The sequence below is a fragment of the Lissotriton helveticus genome, chromosome 6 (genome assembly GCF_964261635.1).
Source record: "Lissotriton helveticus chromosome 6, aLisHel1.1, whole genome shotgun sequence".
Classification (NCBI taxonomy): domain Eukaryota; kingdom Metazoa; phylum Chordata; class Amphibia; order Caudata; family Salamandridae; genus Lissotriton; species Lissotriton helveticus.
The window spans coordinates 257,939,945-257,962,281 of record NC_136067.1 but is presented as its reverse complement, the minus strand read 5'-3'; the positions used below and the strand labels follow the sequence as shown (position 1 = coordinate 257,962,281).

General features: G+C 45.5%; 1 protein-coding gene across 1 annotated transcript in view; it reads right to left on the bottom strand.

Annotated features, from left to right (window-relative positions):
- The window catches only part of LOC144762491 (WD repeat and coiled-coil-containing protein-like), an 80,459-nt gene that overhangs the window by 23,529 nt on the left and 34,593 nt on the right, over window positions 1–22,337 (bottom strand). The window contains exon 2 of the mRNA XM_078647709.1: window positions 2,654–4,580. Within this exon, the coding sequence (XP_078503835.1) occupies window positions 2,654–4,561 (1,908 nt within the window). The 5' untranslated portion in view covers window positions 4,562–4,580. The remainder of the gene's footprint in view (window positions 1–2,653; window positions 4,581–22,337) is intronic.

Genomic DNA, 22,337 nt, shown 5'->3' with positions numbered 1-22,337 from the left:
CATGATCGAATGTGTATTGGAATTCACAAACGTTTTCTAGGCATACAGTTTCTAAGTCCACTCCTATAAACTGACGGTGGAGTAAGCAAAGTTTTTACCTCCCCATTTTACTTTATGTACCTTGAGGATGGACAGATTGCCAATGTCTGACGATCTTAGTGATACGGCCGGGATATAAGGCTTAAAGAGTTGCAACAATTGCCAAGGACCCTTGCTGCGTGTAGCCTTAAACGCAATACATAGAGCTTTGAACTGAATGTGTTTGCTGATAGGCGTACACCTCAGAGCGCACTTCTGCGACACTGTTTAAGAATCTAGTCCATGATTTAGGTTCATGTCGCCCATAACGTTGCCCTTAAACGTTTTGCACTGATTCTCCATTATTAATCTGTGTTAAAAAAAACTGGCATTTAACAAAAATGTTTTTTTCTGAATGTTGCCGCAGAGAAATGATATACAAGTTGCACAATAGTTTAGCAAAATGTTCTGTTTCATTAATATATATATAGTTTAAGTAAACAGTTACTAATCTTGCATGTCATGCACATGAGCATATTTGCATATAAACAGGGATTATTATAAATAGCCTCAAATTGATACATTTTGCTACCATGTGCCCACGTCTTTTATAATGGAACCGCTGTTAATGATGCAAGCCGAGGTCACATCTCCCTGCATTTCTTTAGAGTGCTTACCCTTACAGTAAAGACTTTGTAACAATGAATCCTATATACATGCTTGAACAACTAATACACACAGATATAAACCTTGCCTTCGTAGCAGACCATACTCTTTCACAAACTGATGTACTGTAAATTGGCAGTCAAAGGGGTTGTGCTGCAGGGGGTTGGGTCTACTAGTCCAGTGAACAATATAAACATAAACATGTGTTGTCCTTGAACAAAAACAAAGAGACCTGTGTTTTGGGCAATTGGATTTCCACACATGTGCTCAAGATAGGGATACAAAATGTGATTTCTACAAAACACATTCCAAGCAACAAATTTCCATAGAACAGCTGAGGGTTCAATAGGTCATCTTTGCTCAACGAACATAGACTAAGATAGGACTGCACTGCATGACATAACAGATGACTAATCTACGAAATGTAGGACTAAAAAGGAACATCTGCACCACATGTCAGAGACATTTCTGACATGGGGTGCACTCCTTACTTTTTGACACTTTCCCTTTTTTGTAAGTCTTCTCTGAAAGGCTTACTATCCAGTGGTGTACAAGTTTCACATAGTTTATTTGTGAACACATTTGGCCCTACTTCTGTACTTCCAGAAGTTCTCTATGTGATCTGTTCATTTTTTCTCCATGAAAGGGGAGTTACTTCAGCTTCTGGTTGGAGCTTGAAGAAATCTGCTTCGAGAATGATGGTGCACTTAATAACTCACATAGCACTAAAAAGAAACGGGTCCATCAACTCCATTAAAAAGTTTGCGGTGGGTTAACCTATTAGTAATTAAATAATACTTGTTTTAATTCTTTACCATGTTAGAGGACAAACTGGTGGTAAATTACCTCTCCCCAGGTGGTAATGTGGCGTTACAGGTATTTTGAATAAACAATAGTGACTGACCTATTACCAGTGGTAACTACAACCAGTGGTAAAAATACTACTGGTGGAAATAATAATTGTCTTTATTTCAACCAATAAGATAACATTTTTAATCAGAATTAAAAGTGTCAGTGGAGGGGGAAAGGGCAAGAACCTTGTGGGGAAAAACTATCCTTCATTAGTAGAATGTTTTATACCGATACACAGCGAAATCTCAGGTACCTGCAGTTGGGTGTTATTTTGACACAATTTAAGTGCAGCTCAGAGCTAAATTGTCAGTATTTCTGCAAACATCTGTCAGATTGCTTCTTGTGCAAGGTATTTTTTGTTATTTAAATGAGCTGTATTTTACTAGTGGTGGTATTTTCCATGTACCACTGCTGATAAAAATACCACCATTGTATGATAGAAGGAATGAAAGGATGAAAGACTTTCCAACTAAGACCACAGTAGATTAAAAAAAAGAAATTAAATTTAAATTCTTCTTAAACAATAGTTATACACATTTTTTTTTGTAAAACAAGAGACATAAGTGTACCCAAAATTAAAAGACAAAAATTCTAAATAATAACAGAAATCTTTTTTGGGCAGTACATTCTTACACAGAAGTTGCCTTATAGAACTGTAGACAGATGTTACTGGTTCTGTTACCCAACCAAACGGCATTCATTTTTCATTCTCAGAGCTGAGTGTACCTATCAATCTGAAGTGCATTGCGTACATAAGGCTCAACAGCTAGCATTTAAAAAGTTGACCAACATGCCCACTATATTCAGCTGGATGGGCTTGGGGTGGAACTAAGATTTATGGCAAGGCTACAGAAAAGATCTGAATGTATTTTACTCTTTTCATTCAGAAACTGAAACAACATTTTGTAAGTGATTAGGAAATTCCTCATTCATTTTCTTTCTAACTATGCATCCTTAGCTGTTAATGTGAGTTTATAGCAGTGAGCAGTACTGCTATAGTATGTGGCACCAGCTGGCAGTAATGTATAAAGTATAAATGTGTGAACAACAATTAGGCAGGTAAGTATTTCGTTTTTACAAATTAATTTACATGTATTTAAACATATTTAAGAATTACCTGACAACTGATGCAAACATAGGACGGCTCCTGGAAAAAAGGATAGATCATAGGCAGCTTCTTCCCATTTCTTGTGTGGTCTGAAACTTCACAAAGCGTCTGATGCAATTCTGCAAAGCAACCACTTAATCTGTCAATATTTCTATACACAAGGCCTGCTCCTTTCTCAAGTGGTTGGTTATTTTTAGTTAAATTTGAAATCTCATGGTCCACATTTGGTTGCACCTTTGGAGATGATGGTCTAGTAGAAAGCCTACTTGGCATTTCTAAATTAGGCAGTGTCGCTGGTCGATTTCTTGGTTCAGAGTCTAAAGCATTCATAGTTACGAAAGAAGTTTTTTCTTCAAAATCACTGGCACTTGATGTTGGACTTTGCTCACCGTTAGGGCTTTTAAGTTCCTCTATAAGCCTCTTCCGACCCAAGAAAGGATATATAGCAGTGCTACCTGGTATCAAGAGCTCCCTGCTAAAATCCCGTAGATCTCTGGATAAGTGATCTGAATATTTCTTTTTACTAGGTAAACTCGCACAAGAATCAAAGGTGGAGAGAGCACTTTGACTTCCAGCAGATGATGCAGAAGAATCATCTTCAAAGACAACTTCTTTGACCATTAAGCTAATGGTGTACTTGTCAGAGTTTGAAGATGGAAGAAATGCAGGGTTGCTGAACTTCTGTTTTCCCACTAATACAAGCAGCATTTTCTCCGATAGGAAGCACAATCCCTTTGGTCTTTCATTTGTTTCAAGCTGGATTTGTTGAATGTTTGGCAAGCTGGAGGAAGTCAGTGAGTAGACTAATACAGTACTGCATGTATTGGAAGCCACTGCCATAATGTGAGCTCGATGATCAAAGGCTAATATGTCAGGAACTAGAATACCTGGAATGCTTACCTTTCGTGTAGACGTAACTTTCCTCTCAAATGTGACTAGGATTAAGTGGGAAGAGTCCTGGCCTGATCCAGTTACAAGGTCCTTTCGTCTAAGATAAATTAGAGGATTTGATTCAGATTTCCGGTGATTTGCGAGGATATGAGTTAGGTTTATTGGACCAGGTGTAGTTGCAGCCAAAGAATCAAGTGTTTTAGATTGTTCTAGTTCTGAATATTTCCTTCCACTATCCATGGAAAATTCTTCATCTGTAAGTGGTACATTAGACTTTACAGAAAAGGATCCTATTTTGGCACCAGCTGGGACATCAAATGTAATGCCTGAATTTAGACCACAGATCCTGTCTAGAGGAAGCTCTGTTGCTACAGCAACTTGGGCATCCACTGTTGATTCAATAGCACAGATGCAACTACCTATATCAAAAATTGGACAAAACAAACAAGCATTTAGACTTTTGCTAGCATGGTCCCATATGTAGGAATAAAGTGTGCAGCCAATGGCAACTACTAAGCGATTGCCTTCTTTAGTCCAGCAAGCACACTGGATAACACCACTACTTTTGACTTCTGCTCGAATGTTGGAATTGTCTGAACGTACATTGTGCAAAACGGAAGCATCTCTTTTCGTCATAACTGCCAGAATATCCATCTTTGGATGCCACAAACAACCCTGGGGAAGCACAGGGAACATTTCACCGATTTCACAGGTTTGAGAAACCACAAGTTTGCTCTTTTCTACTGAGTTATAGAAAAGCTGCCAAACAGTTACATGTTTCTTATGCTGAATAGCAAGGAGAGCTGGGTTATCTTCAGCAAAGATGGGTCCCCAGTAAAGTCCATGAACATGCTCAAACTGCCCAATAACTGTTGAATCACCAAACGTTGGTTCTTCATTGTGGAGATGGAGAGCAGTCAGCACCACTAGCCTCCCATCAGTCCAGGCTAAGCCATGCAGAGGATGTATTGCTTGGTGTAGAGCATTAAGTCCAGTTCTCAGAAGTTTTCCTCTTCCGAGCTCCATTTTCTATTAGCATAGATACCTGTGAAAATTAAAGGCAATGCTTGAGTTTAGAGGAAAGGGAGATGGGAACATGGGACTAATTAACAAGTGCAAAGCCAAACATCTACACACACATACTTGTCTAATTGTTGCTATTCTACAAGGATGAAGCAACTCTGTACTTGAGTACATAGTTCATGGATTTGTTATTTTATTTAAAAAAGTATTGTAATGTACTCAAGAAAAACATTATGATTATCTTCTCCAGTTTCTTCGCAAGAATGCTAAAAGAAGCTCAAAGATCAGTTTACACATTACCACAGGCATAAGCGTTCATGTGAGTTAAATAAACTTAACCTGTTGAATCACACTGTGCTCAGTCATAATACTTTATGTTCTAACCCCTTCAGTTTTTGCCAAGGCAAGCCTTTACATGCAACATGCTTTGGATGAGCCTCACACCTAATATCATGTCCACTACGCTGTGAGTTTTGGCTGGCTGATTCTGTGAGAAACTGGCTCATATTCCTGGGCCTCTCCAATTTTTTGCTGAATTTTATTGCTTTTATTGAATTTTAGACTTCGCACACTGGGGCACTGCTGTCTAGTTCCATGTGGATGTGTTCTGACCCCTAAAACCAATGTTGGTTAATCCCTGAACGGCATATCTAACTTTATTATAAGACCTTTACATATGGTGCAACAATACACCCATTGCATGAGGTTAATTATCACTGGTCCTGCAGACTACCCTGTCAAAATAACCAGTTTGACAGGGAAAAACATAACTTTAAATATTAATAAGTCACCTCTATGTACGCTTTCCAGCCCACAAATCAAGGTGCATGGTATTTGAAAGTGGGGCATGTAGATATTTATTGTTACCGATTCCCTGCAGTGACAAACCCCCACAAATTCTGATATCTTGAATTTGGGAATAACTAATTTTTTTTTTAAAAAACCTATTTTTTATATTTATTAAAAAACAATCTAAAGGTAAAGTTAGGTTCGTAAGAGAAATATTAAGGAAAAATAACTTTTAGAAAGTTGTCTTTTCCCTGCCTGAGAATCCTGGAGGTTAATTTGCATTAGTCTGAGAACAACTGTTCTGCCAGTGCTTTATGACGTATGAAAATTGCCCCAGTGCAGAGACAATGGCTAAGGCCTTCTGAGAAGATAGACTAGGGGGTAGAGAGTGTGATATACATCAGCTCAAGAAGGGCACCTGGGGAGGTTCCAGGAACTTCAGTAACTAGAAAAAGGGACAAAAGTGAAGCCTGGCCATTGATAGTAATTTAGCATAAGGGGAAGCTTTAACAGCTTTTGGTATTAAGCCCAGGGTAGCTAATTGGGCCAGAGCCTAGTGTGAGGAGGAGCTAGCCTCAGAGCCAGCTTGGGGTAGCTTAGGAGGACGGTACTGCTCATTTCCCTAAAGACACCCCTGCTTGGCAACAAATATTATCCAAGGGCAGGATTGTGCCATTCTGGATTTCCCGTAGACTAGTGCTCTCTGGGTTAGCTTGCAGTAAAGCAAACAGGATGTGCCGGGTAGTGCTGCGATGTAGTAAGCTGGGCAACCGCTCTTCTGCTACTACCAATGGTAAGCCTTTCCTTTCCACGACTTTACCACGGACACCATGCCGTCCTTCCTTTTATTCTACCCAGATTTTATCTACCAGCCAGAACCCCTGACGGAATCTCATGAGGCAATTCCGCTAATCGCACGTGTAAGAAAGGCCTTAATAACAGTATGCTCATTTACCAATATGCACAAACTTTTTCACTGTAGTGCATATACCGGTATTCGCCACACATTGCCGCTACATCGGCATTAGACCGCATTTTTTTTGCTGCGATTCTGATGGTCACCATGCCAGAATACTTATGTACGTGACTAAAACTAATCCTGCCTAAATTCACAATTCAACTGTATGTTTATTTGTATATCTTGTTTTATGTTTTTGTTTTACAGGAATGACTTGAGGGAATTCCCTTCTTACACATAGTGCACCTTAGAGCGTGCAACACATTTTTGATCTAACACACAAGCCCAGCTTAGATCTCACATCTCACATATATTTCTAGGGTCTTGAGGAAAGCCAGTATACATCCAAGGCCTGGTTGAAACATATAGACCGTTTTCGGATGTAGGAGTTCTTAATTATCACTCCACGCACAACCACTGCCTTGTTTTTATTGCTGCCAGAGGCCCAAACATTAAAACAAACGCTGTGGGTAACGGGACCACTGTACAGTTTTTAACTTCACCTTCACATCACTTCACTGCACACTCAGTTAAGATACCCGCTCCACGGTAAACCAGGCATTGAAGCACACCAGGGACACACTCTGTGTCACCAGGTGGGCCCCATGATGAAGCATGCCACCAACTAGGTTGGTGGGTGAGGACTTCATGAAAAGAAAAAAGTATTTTTCTTTTTATTACAAAAATCATACAGTGTTTTATCACATACCTTCAGACTAGTTCCTCTTGATGATTTATATTAATTTTGGGGATAAGGACTAGTTCTCTAATCCTCTCTCTCCTCTTGATATTTAAATAGAGAATTTGTTCCCCAATGTTTAGGGAGTGCCCTAGACTCCCTCCCACCTACTGGCTAGCACACTCACGCCCAGATCCTTAGGACACTTTTTGGACATGTGGAAGAAGATAAAAAAAAAAGCCTACACCTGCTGTTTGAGACCTATGAGGAGACCTGAAGGGCTTAATCTGCTCTCATGTGTACCCAGGACAAGGAAGTTTACTCTAAAGGTTGGTTGTGGTTACAGGGACATGATAAGCTGCAAAAGGCCTTTCTCCTGGGGAGAGACCAGTTGCAACTCCAAGAGGACTGGGCCCTGCTGGTGGCTTCTGCTGGAGTGAGTCCTGGCCCCTAACTGTTGTGCTTGTGTTCTGGGAAGCATTAGTGGTATCCAGAAGGACTTATTCTACAATCTATGAAACATTTGGATTTCCAGACCTCTGGAGGACCAGATCCAACCACCTTAGTCAATCTATCCAAGCCACGACCTTTCGGGGCAAGACAATCCAGGTGATCTAGCTCTGAGCTTTTTGAAGCCTGGAAATCAAGTTCTATGAATGCCTGTGGCAACCATATCCAACTCTGGTGCAACCTTCCTTTATACAGCCTGCTTCCTTGTCCCGCCGGAGGAATCTAGGCTACAAAAAAAATAGACTACATCCGAAGGTTGAAATCTTGATCAAATGAAGGCACCAAAAGTATCTGGAAAATGTCAGGACTTCCCTGAGCAGGAAATGTAACTTATCCTACTCAGGGCTTTTTCCACCAAAACAAATGGCTTCAGAAGGACCTCGCTCAGCACCTATCCAACTTTGAAAGGACTTTCTTGGATACAGTTTGCAACCTTCCCTAATGTAGGATGTGGACTAAGATTCCAGAGGCTAAATCAGAAGGTAAAATCTTTGACTAGATGAACCTGCTTGATGTATCCAAACCACACTCGGCCTGAAATTGTGCCTAGCTCCATGTTATTATATTTACCTCCATTTTTTAAATTGGAATGGAATTTTCATTATGCTGCCTTTGACTATTTAACTGTTTTGGTACTTCGAAAAGATCTACACATTTGTTATGTTATGTTATTTGGGAATTTATTGAAGCGCACGTACACCAGCAGGTTTCTTGGCGCTGAGGTTCCGAAAAAGAGAGATCTGCCAGGCAAAGAAGCCACTAGTTATAGGCCAAAGTAAACAGCCATGTTTTGAGCTGCTTTCTGAAACGCATGTAATCCGCCTCAATGAAATGGGCAAAGAGTTCCAGAACCTCGGTCCCAAGAAGGAGAAACGGGTCCCGCCAGTGCGTTTGCATTTGAATCTGGGAACCACCAGAAGATTCAAGTGCAGAGATCTCAAAGTGCGCGGGGGAAAGTACTTGCTGATTCGCAAAGGGATGAAATTGGGCCCTGTTCCCTGAATAGCTCAAAAGAGAATGCAACCAGTTTTAAACATGGCTCTCTGTTTCACTGGGAGCCAGTGACGCTCTTTTAACAGTGGGCTAATATGATATCGTCTATCGTGAAGATGGATGATTCTGGCTGCTTGATTTTGAATCATCTGAAGACGATGTTTCTGCTTTTGTGGAAGGTCGAGATAAAGCACATTACTGTAATCGATTTTTGATAAGATCAGAGCAATCACTACTTGAGTACAAGCCTCTTTGCTGAGAAAACGTCTAATCTTGCACAGCTTGCGGAGTTGGACAAAGCAAGAGGAGGTAACTGACCCGGTCTGGGAAGTCATTGAGCGATCTGAATCAATGTGAAATCCTAAACTCTTTATCACAGGTTTAGGGAGAGGAACCACCCCTAGTTCCAGAGGCCAATGAAAAGGTGTCCAACAGCTGACCTTATTTCTGGGTATGATTATCTCAGTCTTGTCAGAATTAAGTTTTAGTTGGTTATTGTCCATCCAGTTTTTTATGTACCACATAGAATTCTTAACAAAATCTTTCGATTCATCTGAATTCTCCAAAGGGAAAATTAGCTGCATATCATCAGCATAGTTAAAGATCATTACCCCATCTGCTGGAGGCTAGTGATCAAGGGCCGTGTATATATATTAAAAAGAATTGGTGAGAGAGCGGAGCCATGCGGGACACCACAACTCACTTCTACCATGTTATATTTAAAAGGGGAAAGCCACACAGACTATTTGAGATCCTCTAAAAAGGATCTAAACCAATCCAAAGCTGGACCCTCGAGACCTGTTAAGACTGTCTGCTTTGCTCTGTGCCATAGCTACCAAGGCTTGAGCTCAGGATCAAAACATTGAAACCTTTCACCGGAATTAACATGTTAGTGGCTTTTTTACTTGTGGTGGACTAACATCCACCCCTATTTATATTCCAATCTTAATATTCACTCAACAAACTCAAAGTAATTTGAATTGAATTTGAATTTGAATTTGAAGGGATTTATATAGCGCTCGTACACCTGGCGGATTATTGGCGCTCACTGGCACCAGCTACTCAGCGAAGCGGAAAGGGGAAAAAGGTGAACATTCAGGATGGGAAGGCTTGGGTGAAGAGGAAAGTCTTGAGGTCTCTACGGAAGTGGGGGTAATGGGTGCAGGTTCTGAGGGGCAAAGGGAGAGAGTTCCAGAAGGCTGGACCTGTGGTAGCAAATTTTGAACCACCCCACTTCTTCCGTTTGAAGTGGGGAACCAAGAGGAGGTGGTGAGAAGAGGATCGGAGGTCTCGTGAGGGAGTGTAGGATTGAATGGCCGAGTTAATGAAGGAAGGGGCAAAGCCTGTCCGGGCTTTAAAAATGGTGCAGCCGAGCTTGAATAAGACGCGTTGCCGGACCGGGAGCCAGTGCAGGGAAAAGAGAAGAGGGGTTACATGGTGTGATTTAGAAAGGTTAAAAACCAGCCGAGCGGCCTGGTTTTGAACAAGCTGGAGACGTCTCATAAGGTAATCTGGCATGCCATGGTAAAGGATATTGCCATAATCTAGGCGGGATGTTACCATGGCTAGAAGAATTAGTTTGAGCGCGTCTGGGTCGAAAAATCGAGAGACTCTGCGGATAGTCCTGAGTGAAAGGAAGGCTGAGGAAACCACAGCAGAGACTTGAGAATGTAGAGAAAGTTGGTTATTGATTTTAAATCCAAGGGTTTTGACAGAGGATACAGGAGTGGGAGGGGGACCTAGTGAGGGGGGCCAGAAAGAGGAGGTCCAGGGACTGGAGCAACCACCTGTCAACACCAACTCCGTTTTATCGGGGTTGAGCTTCAGGTGGTTGAAGTTCATCCAGTCCTGGATGAAGGTCATAATGGACTGAACTTTAGACATAGACTTCGGGGTAGAGGAAAGGGAAAAAATGAGCTGGAGATCGTCTGCGTAATTGTACACAGAGACCTCCAGTTGCTGTAAAGCAAAGATAAGGGGGGCAATGTAAAGGTTAAATAAAAGGGGGGATAAAGAGGAACCCTGGGGGACACCACACTGGATGGGTTGGAATTCCACAGAGAACTCTCCCAGACGAACCGCTTGAGTCCGGCCGCTCAAAAAGGAGGATAACCATAGTAGGGCTGTACCTCTGATTCCCGCCGCTTCGACACGTGAAAGTAAGATGGTATGATCCACCGTGTCGAATGCGGCGGAGAGATCTAAAAGGATCAAGGCCTGATGTTGATTGGTATCCATTCCTTGTCGGAGGTTGTCCAAAACCGATGTTATAACGGACTCAGTTGAGTGGGCCGGGCGGAAGCCGGCCTGTCTTGGGGCCAACACACCATGACTTTCCACGAACTCGCTCAGGGTTTTTACCACGTGCCGTTCCAATACCTTAGCCAGGTAAGGCAAGAGGGAGATTGGGCGGAAGTTGACTGGATCAGAGGGATCCGCTCCGGGTTTTTTTAGGATCGGAACGATCACTGCCGATTTGAGTGCAGGGGTAACGATGCCCTGAGCCAGCGAGCTGTTTAGGAGCACTAAAGGCGGTAAGGGGCAGTAAGTGAAAATCTGCTTTAGGATGTAGGCGGGGCAAGGGTCCCGCGGGGAGCCGGACTTGACCAGCGGGAGAATGGAGAGGAATGAATCGGTCGAGAGGGGAGGGATTGAGTCCAGATGAGCAATGACTGGAGGACGGCGGGGGTCAGTGAAGGTCTGGGATGGAGAAGGAATTTTACTTTTGATCTTATTGATTTTGTCCAAGAAAAAGTGATTGAGCGAGTCGCATAGTGTTTGGGAAGGTGATGGTTTGAGTGACGCTCTATCGGAAAAGGCAAGATCCTGGATGATAGAAAAAATTTCTCTTGGCCGATTCTCCGCGAGTTGGATTTTAGAGGAGAAATAGTTTTTCTTTGTGTCTAGTATGGCTTTCTTGTATTGAATGAGAAGTTCAGTATAACGGTTTTTAGCAGTAGGGCAGTAGTTCCGTCTCCATTGTCGTTCGGCTTGGCGGAGAGTAAGTTTTTTGTTCTTTAGGTCGTCTGAGAACCAGCGGTTTGCATCTTTGGGGCGTTTGGTTGCGATGCGTTTTAGAGGAGCAATGGCATCGCACCCGACCCGCAGTCAGTTGGTGATAGCTTCTGCCTGCCCAGAGGGAGGTAGCGTGGTCAGATCAGGGCTGGAGGAAGAGAGGAGGTTTGATAGAGCTTCGATGTCGACACGATTCCATGAACGTGCCCAGACATTTCTAGCAGAGGTGGGCTTAAGTGATGGAACAGGGGATAGGGAAAAGGTGATTAGTGAATGATCTGACCATGAACATGGAGAAATCGAAAGGGAATTGACCGGGCAATCGCGTTGCCAGATTTGGTCCAGGATATGTCCCAACCTGTGTGTGGGAGTATTGACAACTGATGTGAAGTTGAGCGACAGAAGAGAGTCTGAGAACTCCTTGGACGTAGCGCATTCCGCGGGGTCGGAGGGCCAGAAGTTAAAATCTCCCAGGACTATGATGGAGGCATGGTTGACAACCAGAGTCGCCATTAGGTCTTGAAAGCAGGGGAGGAAAGTTTGGGGGGAGGACGGGGGTCTGTACACAAGGACACAGGTTAGCGGGGGGGTAAAGGAAAGAGAGCGAACCACTAGGCAGTCTGAGATTCCCATGGAGGGGGAAACCAGAGGCTGGAAGGTGAGTTCCTTGCGGGCGATCAGAGCGACCCCTCCACCGGGCCTGCCAGAGGAGCGGTCTGCTCGGATGGCGTAATAGGCCGGGGGGAGTATCGTTAACAGGGAGGGAAGGGAGCTGTCCGAGAACCAGGTCTCGGTAAGAAACAATAAGTCAGGTTTATAGGAGTCAAGTAGGGTGAAAAGATCGAGCTGGTGTTTTACTGCCGATCTTGTGTTTAGGTATATAGCAGTGATTGCTGTGGGGGAAAGGGCATCTGGATGCCGATTAGAGGGGCTGGTATTTAGGGACGTAGGCAAGGTGTTGGTATAGACTAGGTTCTGTGAGGTTAATAGTCCAAGAGTGGAGATGCGAGCTAATGTAGCGGCCGGTAAAGTCCACTTGCCTTGAAGGGTAGTGAGTTGCGCGTGGGAGTATTGAATGGGACAAGCAGGGTGTATGGCCTCTGGTCTCGGTCGGTCGCGGACGGGCGCAGACGGGCTTTCCTTAGGCGCGCCTTCGGCGCGCCCGCTGCGCTTCCTGGGGAGGCACATACTTATGGAATAGTGAGTAAAGGGCGGTGGGCGTGGCCTCCAAGGGGGGCGTGGCCTGTCGATCGTTCGAGGCGCTGGCGTTTTACACGCCGGTTTCAACTCTGCGAGGGGTCCGCTTGTCAAACTCAGCGGCTTGGGGTGAGTGCAGTCCGATTTAAAAACACAATAAATCACAGCAATACAATTTTAAAAAGAAGCTCTCTCCCGGCTTTTCGCCTCAGGAGCAGCGTGTTAGCAAGTGGAGACGCTAGTGATCAGCGTCCCTCTTATACTGTGGGCGGTGGGCGTGGCCTCCAAGGGGGGCGTGGCCTGTCGATCGTTCGAGGCGCTGGCGTTTTACACGCCGGTTTCAACTCTGCGAGGGGTCCGCTTGTCAAACTCAGCGGCTTGGGGTGAGTGCAGTCCGATTTAAAAACACAATAAATCACAGCAATACAATTTTAAAAAGAAGCTCTCTCCCGGCTTTTCGCCTCAGGAGCAGCGTGTTAGCAAGTGGAGACGCTAGTGATCAGCGTCCCTCTTATACTGTGGGCGGTGGGCGTGGCCTCCAAGGGGGGCGTGGCCTGTCGATCGTTCGAGGCGCTGGCGTTTTACACGCCGGTTTCAACTCTGCGAGGGGTCCGCTTGTCAAACTCAGCGGCTTGGGGTGAGTGCAGTCCGATTTAAAAACACAATAAATCACAGCAATACAATTTTAAAAAGAAGCTCTCTCCCGGCTTTTCGCCTCAGGAGCAGCGTGTTAGCAAGTGGAGACGCTAGTGATCAGCGTCCCTCTTATACTGTGGGCGGTGGGCGTGGCCTCCAAGGGGGCGTGGCCTGTCGATCGTTCGAGGCGCTGGCCTTTTACACGCCGGTTTCAACTCTGCGAGGGGTCCGCTTGTCAAACTCAGCGGCTTGGGGTGAGTGCAGTCCGATTTAAAAACACAATAAATCACAGCAATACAATTTTAAAAAGAAGCTCTCTCCCGGCTTTTCGCCTCAGGAGCAGCGTGTTAGCAAGGTCATTTGGGTATGAAAATGAATAAAAAAATACTAAAACTAATCAACATTGGTTCAACTCCTGCTTCATTGTAAGGTGTTCATGCAAGGCGTGACTATTAAATTCTAAGACTGTTAATCACTGTCTTAGATCAAGTTTTCTTAAGATTGATACTTCTATTTTGAGCAGATTCATGTCCAATACGTTTTGAGGTAGTTTTGACTCTCCTACTCCCCCACATGTCCAGTTGAGAAAATGTAAAAGGCCAATAAGAACAACCTTTTCTGGTGGCACTTGGATATTTTAACAGCCACCTAGTACATTATTGTTGAAGGCCCTTATCTTAAAAGCATTCAGGTTGCTTTCTCTACCTGTGCCACTACCCAGCTATTTAACTCTTCTAATATGGACACTCTGCTATGTTGTAAAGGGGACTGCCTTCCAAGTTCCTTCATATTTCTTTAACCCACGTCATTTCAAAAGACACCAGTTAGGCCATACTTACTCCCCAGTTCCTTGGGAAGCCATCTCTAAAGTTTCTGTGCTTAGTAACTCAATAGCTAGAAGCACCTTGGCTTGTGTAACTTACCTTTCCTTGTACCAGAGGTTGCCTTTCCTAGTATCAGAGCCTGCAACCTACTCATTCACAGCACAAGTGTTGTTTTTGCAGTAACGATCTGCACGTTAAATTTTACAGTCTGCATACCCGTTTCTGTTAAAAGAAACACATACTATTGTCCTGTGGTGAAACAGTCATGTTCAGGTTAAGTTCCCTCCACAAGACACTGCTTGAACCAGCTTGTATGTTCCTTCCCTGAGGTTCTGTGGAGACATTAGTGTAATATATATACTGGTCAGATGAGCTATCTAATCCCTTTTTAACACTGCAATTGGATTCAAGCAGCTTTATTTATTTATTTTTGCAATTTTTAACAGGGTGAACTGTATCCACTTGGGCATAAGTGTGTTCCACATAAATAAGGGGTGTACATAGACTCATGGGGGATGGGGAGGAGGTATACAATGCACAACTAGTCGGTGAGGGCAGTCACTGGGGGAAAATGTCTATCCTTTTTTGTAAACTCCAGTTCACAAAGCAAATAAGATTGGGTGATGGAGGTATAACGATTCCTCATGGGAAATCAAGCTGAAGAGGGTTTGTTGCCACAATTAGGAAAATATCTTCTGTTCTGAAACTCTCTGATTCCTTGATCAACTTCCTGATAAAAGAATGGAGACAGGTCATACTGGAGTATTGATGCAAGATAAGGGATTTACGTTCTTTGTTGAAGAAGTCATGTGAGTGGTTGGTTCCTAAAGTTGGTGGAATAGTTCCAGCTATTTGGGAGTTCCCAAAAAAGGACTGATTCAAGGCACATTACTTTTTGAAGAGCAGAGATTCAACTCTACGAGAGTCAGTACTTCGAAGATCACATGGTCCATCAGAGAACGCCTTTGTGTGCCCTGTACCTTGGCATTGCTCGGTGTAAGTCTTTGTGAATAATACAAGATAGTTTGAATTGACACCTGGCTTTCATGGGGAGACAGTTGAGGGAGAGCAGTGTGGCACAAAGGTATTCAGATCTCCTGAGCAGGTTACCAACTGGACTGCAGAATGGAGTACTGCTATTAGAGGGGCTAGGTGTATTGTGAGTATTTTAGTGAAAGTATTGCTGTAGTCAAGCATGGGGATGACGAGTGATTGTGGTACAGCCTTGAACTCCTCAATTGGAGTAAGGGGCATTTTCTTACAGAGGAGTATGATCTGGTGATGCGCATTCTTTCTAAAGTCATTAATGTGCATGTATATTCTGGTACTTATCCAGGGTGAGCCCAATTAATTCACTAGAAGGAATTATGTTTTTACCAGTTCAGTTTACAGTGACTCAGAGTCATCCAGGATTAAATGGTCTCCCAAGGCAGTTAAGTCCTCTGGAGAGGATACTTACAGATATAGTTGGGTGTTATCAGAATATAGTAGAATTAGATGCCTGACTTGCTCAGAAGGGTGGTCAGAGGTTCCATGAATATATTGAGAAGTGTGTGGAAGAGAATGGGGTCTTGTGCTACTCCTTGATCAAAGGCAGCAGAAGTCAAGATATAATTTGCTAGTCGTATGTATTGGCAATCGCTGGTAAGGTATAAGTCACACCTCTAGACCTGTTCATTGTTTAAGGATTTCTGTTAGAATTGTGTCAAAAGCTGATTTTAGGTCAAGGAGAACTAGAAGGCAAGATGTACCTTTGCCTAAAATGGTAAGAACGTCATCTAATATGTTCAGCACTACAAATTCTGTACTGCAGTAAGTTATGAATCCCAGTTGGTGGGTGACAAAAGGTTACAAGACCCCATCGATTGACAGAATGCTTTACAAGAATAACAAAGAAGGTATGATACAAAAACAGTAGGCAATAAACAAACACATAGTGCATCATGAGGACAGTATTTACAAGAGCAAGAGAGATAAGAACACATAGTCAATCATAGGCACTCTCATGAGCAGAATCCGATGGCTGTCAGAATGTTGTGAGGATATGCTACCAAGCGATAGGCAATATACAAATATGGTACACATTATAAGGACAGCATTAATAAGAGCAAATGGAAAGAGGAGTGACAAGAACATATGGCTTATCATAAGTACTGGCCTGACACAGTCCAATGGCTGTCAGAAGAGTGTGAAGATAGCGGGGAAACGTAGAAAAACATAGCGGGTAATAGAGGATATAGGCTAAGGCTTGATAAGAAGCAACAACAAACAGGAAGGAAAGAGTCGCTCATGAGCAGAGGAAGGTATGTCCTCAATCTGAGAGGAATCTATTGGATGGTAGAATGTTTACTTCTTTCCTGAAGATGGATGTGGATGCATTTCACCTGATCTCGGGAGAGAGAGAGTTCCAGATTTAGGGGGCAATTCCGGAGAAGGATCTGGTGAAGGTTTTCTTTTTGTTGAATTTTTGTGGCTTTAGTAGAAGAGAGCTTGTGCTTCTGAAAGATCGGATTCCACCTGATAGGGTCAATTTCTGGGTCAGGTAAGAGGAGGTATTGTACTGCAGCGCTTTATGGGTCTAACATGCAAATTGGAAATGGATCCTAGCCTCAAAGGCTAGCCATTTCAATGACTGTAGGTCAGGTGTGATATGATCACTTTTTTGATCCAGTGATGAGTCTAGCTGCTGCTGCATTTAAAGTAGTCTTCAGTGGGGTGAGTGTGAATTTTAGGAGGCCCACAAGGTTGGCACTAACATAATCTAATGTATATAGCACAAGAGTTTGAACTGCTGTTTGAGGTCTGCCAGGGGGTACGAAAGGTTTTAGTTTCCTTAGTGCATGCAGTTTATGGTTAGCCCCTCTGGTGGCAGTACTGACGTGCTTTTGCACGGAGAGGGCATTGTCCAAGATTATACCTAGGGATTTATCAGAATCAATGATGTGTGGGGTACAGTACAAGACAGTAAGATTCTGGAGCCAAACTTTGATACTAGGGGCGAAGGCAGGCGGTGAGATCAATAAGAATTCTGTTTTGAGGGTATCGAATTTGATTGAGGTGGTTATGAGTCAACCAATGTTGCATTTTGTTAAGGTGCTATTGAGGAAATTGATGTCATCTGGAGAGGTGATTTTCATGTAATAATGAGTGTCAGCCACATACTTGTGGTAGGATATGTGAGCTTGTTTAAGATTTCAGCTAAGGGCTTCATGTATAGGTTAAACAATGTCCGAGAGAAAGTAGAACCTGGGTGTTAGACCTGACACCTTTGGCGTGGTTCTACCCCCATCTTTTTGCCTCTGACTCATGTATTTTTGATGCTGTGCTGGATTTCGTTTTTGCTGGTTTAGATGTTTTGGACACTCTGCCACTGCTGATCAGTGCCAGAGTGTAAGTGCTCCCTCTGTAAATTGCCATATTGATTAAATATACCTGATTGGCATATTTGCATCACCATGAAGTCCCTAGTAAAGTGCACTATGTGTGCCAGGGCTGGTGATGACAGATGCTACTAGTGGGCCTGCAGCGCAGATTGCGCCACCCACATGAGTAGCCCTAAAGTGGTGACTCAGGCCTGCCAGCACAGGGCCTGTGTGCAGTCAGTGACTGCCATGTCCGCCTGGCCAGTGTCCCCACTGGCTGGGCCTAACCCTTCCCTGTCTGTGCACATCAGTCACCCCTATGGAAGGCTCAAGGTACCCCCCTGGGCAGGGTGCAGTGTATGGATAAGGTAGAGCATGTACTAGTGCAGGTCACATGCTCTGGTAGTGGGCAGCAGCCATTTTGTGCGCTCACCGCTGTAAGGCTATCTTGCTCCATAGAATAACATGGGGGAGGCTGGTCCCAATGGATACCAGCCTATCTCCTCATAGGAACAAGATGGGACATGAGTGAAAGATATCCCTGAACTCAGAATTTAATAACACATCTTTTAGTGAAGGTTGTTTTTAAATCCTGTGTGGGAGAATAGCACTTTTAGAAAGTGGCTGTTCTCTTGTCTAAACCTTGCTGTGTGCCTGGGTTTGTGGAATGCCTGTCTGGTCTGGGTGTGACAGGGGGGGCTGCAGAGCCCCCGGAGGAGAGGGTCTGAGGCAGCCCGGGGATGAAAGGGCACATCTGCTGCCAGGGAGGTGGGAGGAGAAAGCGCCTGATAGTACCGGGCTGTGCTTGTCTGACCACCATGCTGGCTCCCCCTCCTGCCGGCCACCTGACACCTCTGACCCTGAAGCTGACAGGAAGAGGAAACCCAGAGACACCTCAGTGCTCCGCAACCCCGAGAACTGGTTTAGACCGGGCCCAGGGCCCCCTTGCGCAAGAAACTTCAAAGGACTTCAAAGACTCTTAGGGGTATAAGGGAAGGATCCCTGACTACAGAAGATTAGATTCTAAAATTCTACAATCAAGAAGGAACCTCTGCTGGAAGAAGGACTGCTGGAGAACTAAAGGAAGATTGCCTTGCTGTGTGCTCTAAGGGCTGACCTGTTCTGCCGTGCAACTGAAAGCTGAGGAGGAGAAAGAGACTTTGCTGTGTGCTGTGACCCTACCTGCTTGAAACTACCAAGACTTTGCTGTGTCTACAAACTTGAATCTCCAAGGGCCTGAGAGGAGCTGGCCCCCTGTCTGCAACCCAGGGACATAAAGGTTCCCCAAGGACTACAAGACTCTGCTGTGCCCCTTGAAGCTGCTGTGTGGCGAGGAGATCGTGAAACCCTGTAGTTGCCTGCTTAGCGCACTGGCTGCTCTCTAATTTGAGGGAGGGCGCCGCGCTGACCCAGCCTGCTGCGTGGCCGAGATCGACGTGTTCCTCGACACGTGTGGGGTGCAGGCCGGAGACTTGTGGGCCTCCCCAGCGCAAGGAGCGCTGAAAAACAACTGGGGGCCGTGTCACAGTTGCAGCCCGGGGTCAGGAACCCCCGTGGAAGTGCCCCGTAGCTTGCCGGTGTTTGTGCTGCAAAGATCAAGCCCGCCGCGCTCTGATTGGGTGAGAGAGCCGAGCCCCCTCACCAGAGCCGCGACAGGATTGGCCCGTGGAGCGTAGCGTCATCAACAAGGCCGCGCTGCCATTGGTTGGCGGCCTCGCGTCAGGAGGGGCTCGTCGCAGGAGCCGCGACGCGATTGGCTGGCTTGGGAGGAGCTGCTGCGGAAGTCAAGGAATCGCCGTGAGCACCGCCGGGACCGGGGACGACTGACCCGACCTCGCCGAGGGATTCAGAGGAGTGCTCGAGCCCCCGGCCTGCCGTCTCTGCTCCCCGCCGCTCCCCGAAGGATTGAGGGCGGGCGGAGAGCCTGCTGAGACCGGCTGGGCCCGAGCGCGAGTGAGCGCCTGCCAGCGGAGTGCACCTGAGGCAGGAGAAGTGCCGTGGGAGGGAAAAGGAGTCCTCCCAGCCCTCGGGTGAGACGCGCTAGTAGCATTTAGGATTCCCAGAGGTGGGGGATAATTCCTGTGGCACATTTTTCCATCAGCATTGTTTTCCTGGCTCGTTTTGAGATCTAAGATAAAAGAAATCAATATCACTCGTTTTTGGATATTGAGGGATAAGGGACTTGAGACTGCCTTTTAATAAGAGACTTCCTATATACATGCAACCATTAAGATTAAGTAGAACATATTCTTGAAGAAATGATTATCGTGCAACTGCTTTATTTACCTTGCTGAAACTAGATAAAGATATATATTTTTATAAAAATATACTTACCTGTGTGGTCTCAGTTTGTGGTGGATTGGGGATTATTGTTGTGTTAAGTGCAAATGTTATCCACATTGCCTCTGTTTAGCCTAGACTGCTCGTGCCAAGCTACCTAGAGGGTGAGCAGGGGTTATCTCAGAGGGTTATTCCTTCACCCTGACTAGAAGCAAGGGTCCCTATTTGGTCTAAGGTACCTACCTCTGCCAACTAGAGACCCCCAGTTCTAACATTGTTGGACAGCGGTGCGGATTTTGAACTAATAATTGCACTTGACCTGCAGTGATTTCTTGTACATCACTAGTCTAGTTTAGCAGAACAGGTTGCACAAGATTTTTTATTTTTGGTGAAACCTTTTAGTTGAAAAGGTTAGGAAGCATCATGTCTCAGAAAGCGCTAAGCGTGAATGGAGAAGTGGAAGTGGAATTTGAAATCCAGGAGTTGTTCACCTATAACAAGGAGCAACTGAAAAAATTCTGCAAACAGCTTGGGTGCCCAGCGAAGAGCGGCGCAAACAAGGAAGAGCTACAGAAAGCTCTGAGGGCCTGGTGGGAGGCCAAACATGGTGATCCAGAAGCTACTATTGGAGAGGGAGGCACACAGGAGAATGCTTTTTTGCCCAGTGAGTTGCCAGTGAGGAAGGCAGTGTCTAGGACTGGCAGCAACCACTCCAGTAGGATTATTTCTCCAGAGGAGGTGGAGGAGAATCAGAGAGCTAGGGCCCATGAGATTGAGCTTTTTAAGCTCAAAGCACAAGCAGCGGCGGAGGAGAGAAGAAACGCTCTCGCTTTGGAGGAGAGGAAACTCCAATTGGCTCATGAGTTGAGCCTGAGGGAGCTGGACATTAAATTCAAAGAGGCGGAGTCCAGTTCTAATGGTGGCAGCGCACAACCAGTACAGGCGGGTAAGGTATACATACCAAAGGATCTGGTACAGAATTATCAGAGGGGTGAGGATATTTATGCGTGGTTCAGAGCGTATGAACTTGCCTTAACGATGAATGAAGTGCCTGAGAAGAATTGGGGGGCAGGATTGTGGAAGCATTTTGAGGCCTCTGGGAGGGATGTTTTGGCACCCTTAGAAGCCGCAGGTACTTTATCCTACCCCGCTATGAAGGAGGCTTTGTGCCTCAGGTATGGGCTCACTTCAGAACAGTACCGCCAGAAGTTTAGGAACTTCAAGAAGCTTGATTCAAGTACTTGGGTGGAGTGTGTGAGTATGTACACGCGTGCACTGGAAGGTTGGATAAAGGGCAGCAAAGTTACTGATTATGTGGGGTAGTGTCACTTGATTAGTTGGGAGCACTTAAGTAGTTTATGTGTTCCAGAGCTGCGCCAGCATCTTTTGGATAGCAAGTTAACTGACCCCAGTGAGCTTGCTAAAGAGGCGGACCGCTGGACTAGCACCAGGGTCCACAAGGGGGTGGTAAGTACCCCAGCCAAAGGTGGACAGGGTCCCCAGCAGAAGAGTGGGGGGGACATGGGTAATCAAAAGGAGTCTTCTAAAGGGCCCCAAAATGGTTCCCAGGAGAAGGGGTCTCAACCCCCCAAGCCTAAGAAGTCCTGGCCCCCTAAGGGCACGCAGGACAGAAGGGCCCCACTTACTTGCTATTCATGTAGGAAGGTGGGGCACATTGCCCCCAAATGTCCAAAGAAGAAATCAGCACCCACTGGTGCTCCAGCTCCAGCTCCGGCGTTAGCCAGTGTAGCTTTGGGAGGGGATTTGATTTCTAGTGGGGAGAAGGGGTTAGCATTGATGACCCATGTCTCTCTAGGAGACCAAGAGATGGCCCAGGAAACTTTGCTGCCCCAAAACACTAAGAAATACGGGCAGAAGGTGACCATCAATGGACAGGAAATAGAGGCTCTGAGAGACACAGGGGCCAGCGTGACATCTGTCAGGTGTCGGTGGGTGTCTGAAGAGCAAATTGTTCCCAAGGTACTCCGGCCTGTGGTGGCATCTGACAGTTCAGTGCGCTACTGCAAGTTGGCAAATGTTCCATTTGAATGGGGAGGGGTCTCCGGTATTTTGGAAATTGTTGTAAGTGATGCCTTGCCTGTAGATTGTCTATTAGGTAATGACCTGGAGAGCTCCCCATGGAAAGAGGTGGAGCACAGGACTCACTTGGAGATGTTGGGTTTGCCTGCGTGGATCTGTGTGTCCACCCGTGCAATGACAGCCAGAGAGGGCGGTCTAGCAGAGCTGGAGCCTGGAACAATGGCCCAGGGACCTGCCAAGAGAGGAAGGGGTAGAGGGCGCGGGAAACCAGCCCCCACTCTTCCCACGGTCCAGGAGGAAGCAGACCCTGAGGGGGATGCCCTGGAACCTACAGGGGAGCAGGTGGCCGAACTTGGGGAATTGCCTGAGCTGTCCCAGTGGCAGCAAGAGGGGGGTCCCTCCAGGGAGGAATTCTGCCAGGCTCAGAAGGAGTGCCCTTCTCTCATTGGTGTGCGGCAGCAGGCTGCAGACCAGGCAGCAGGCCTGGGGTCCAAGG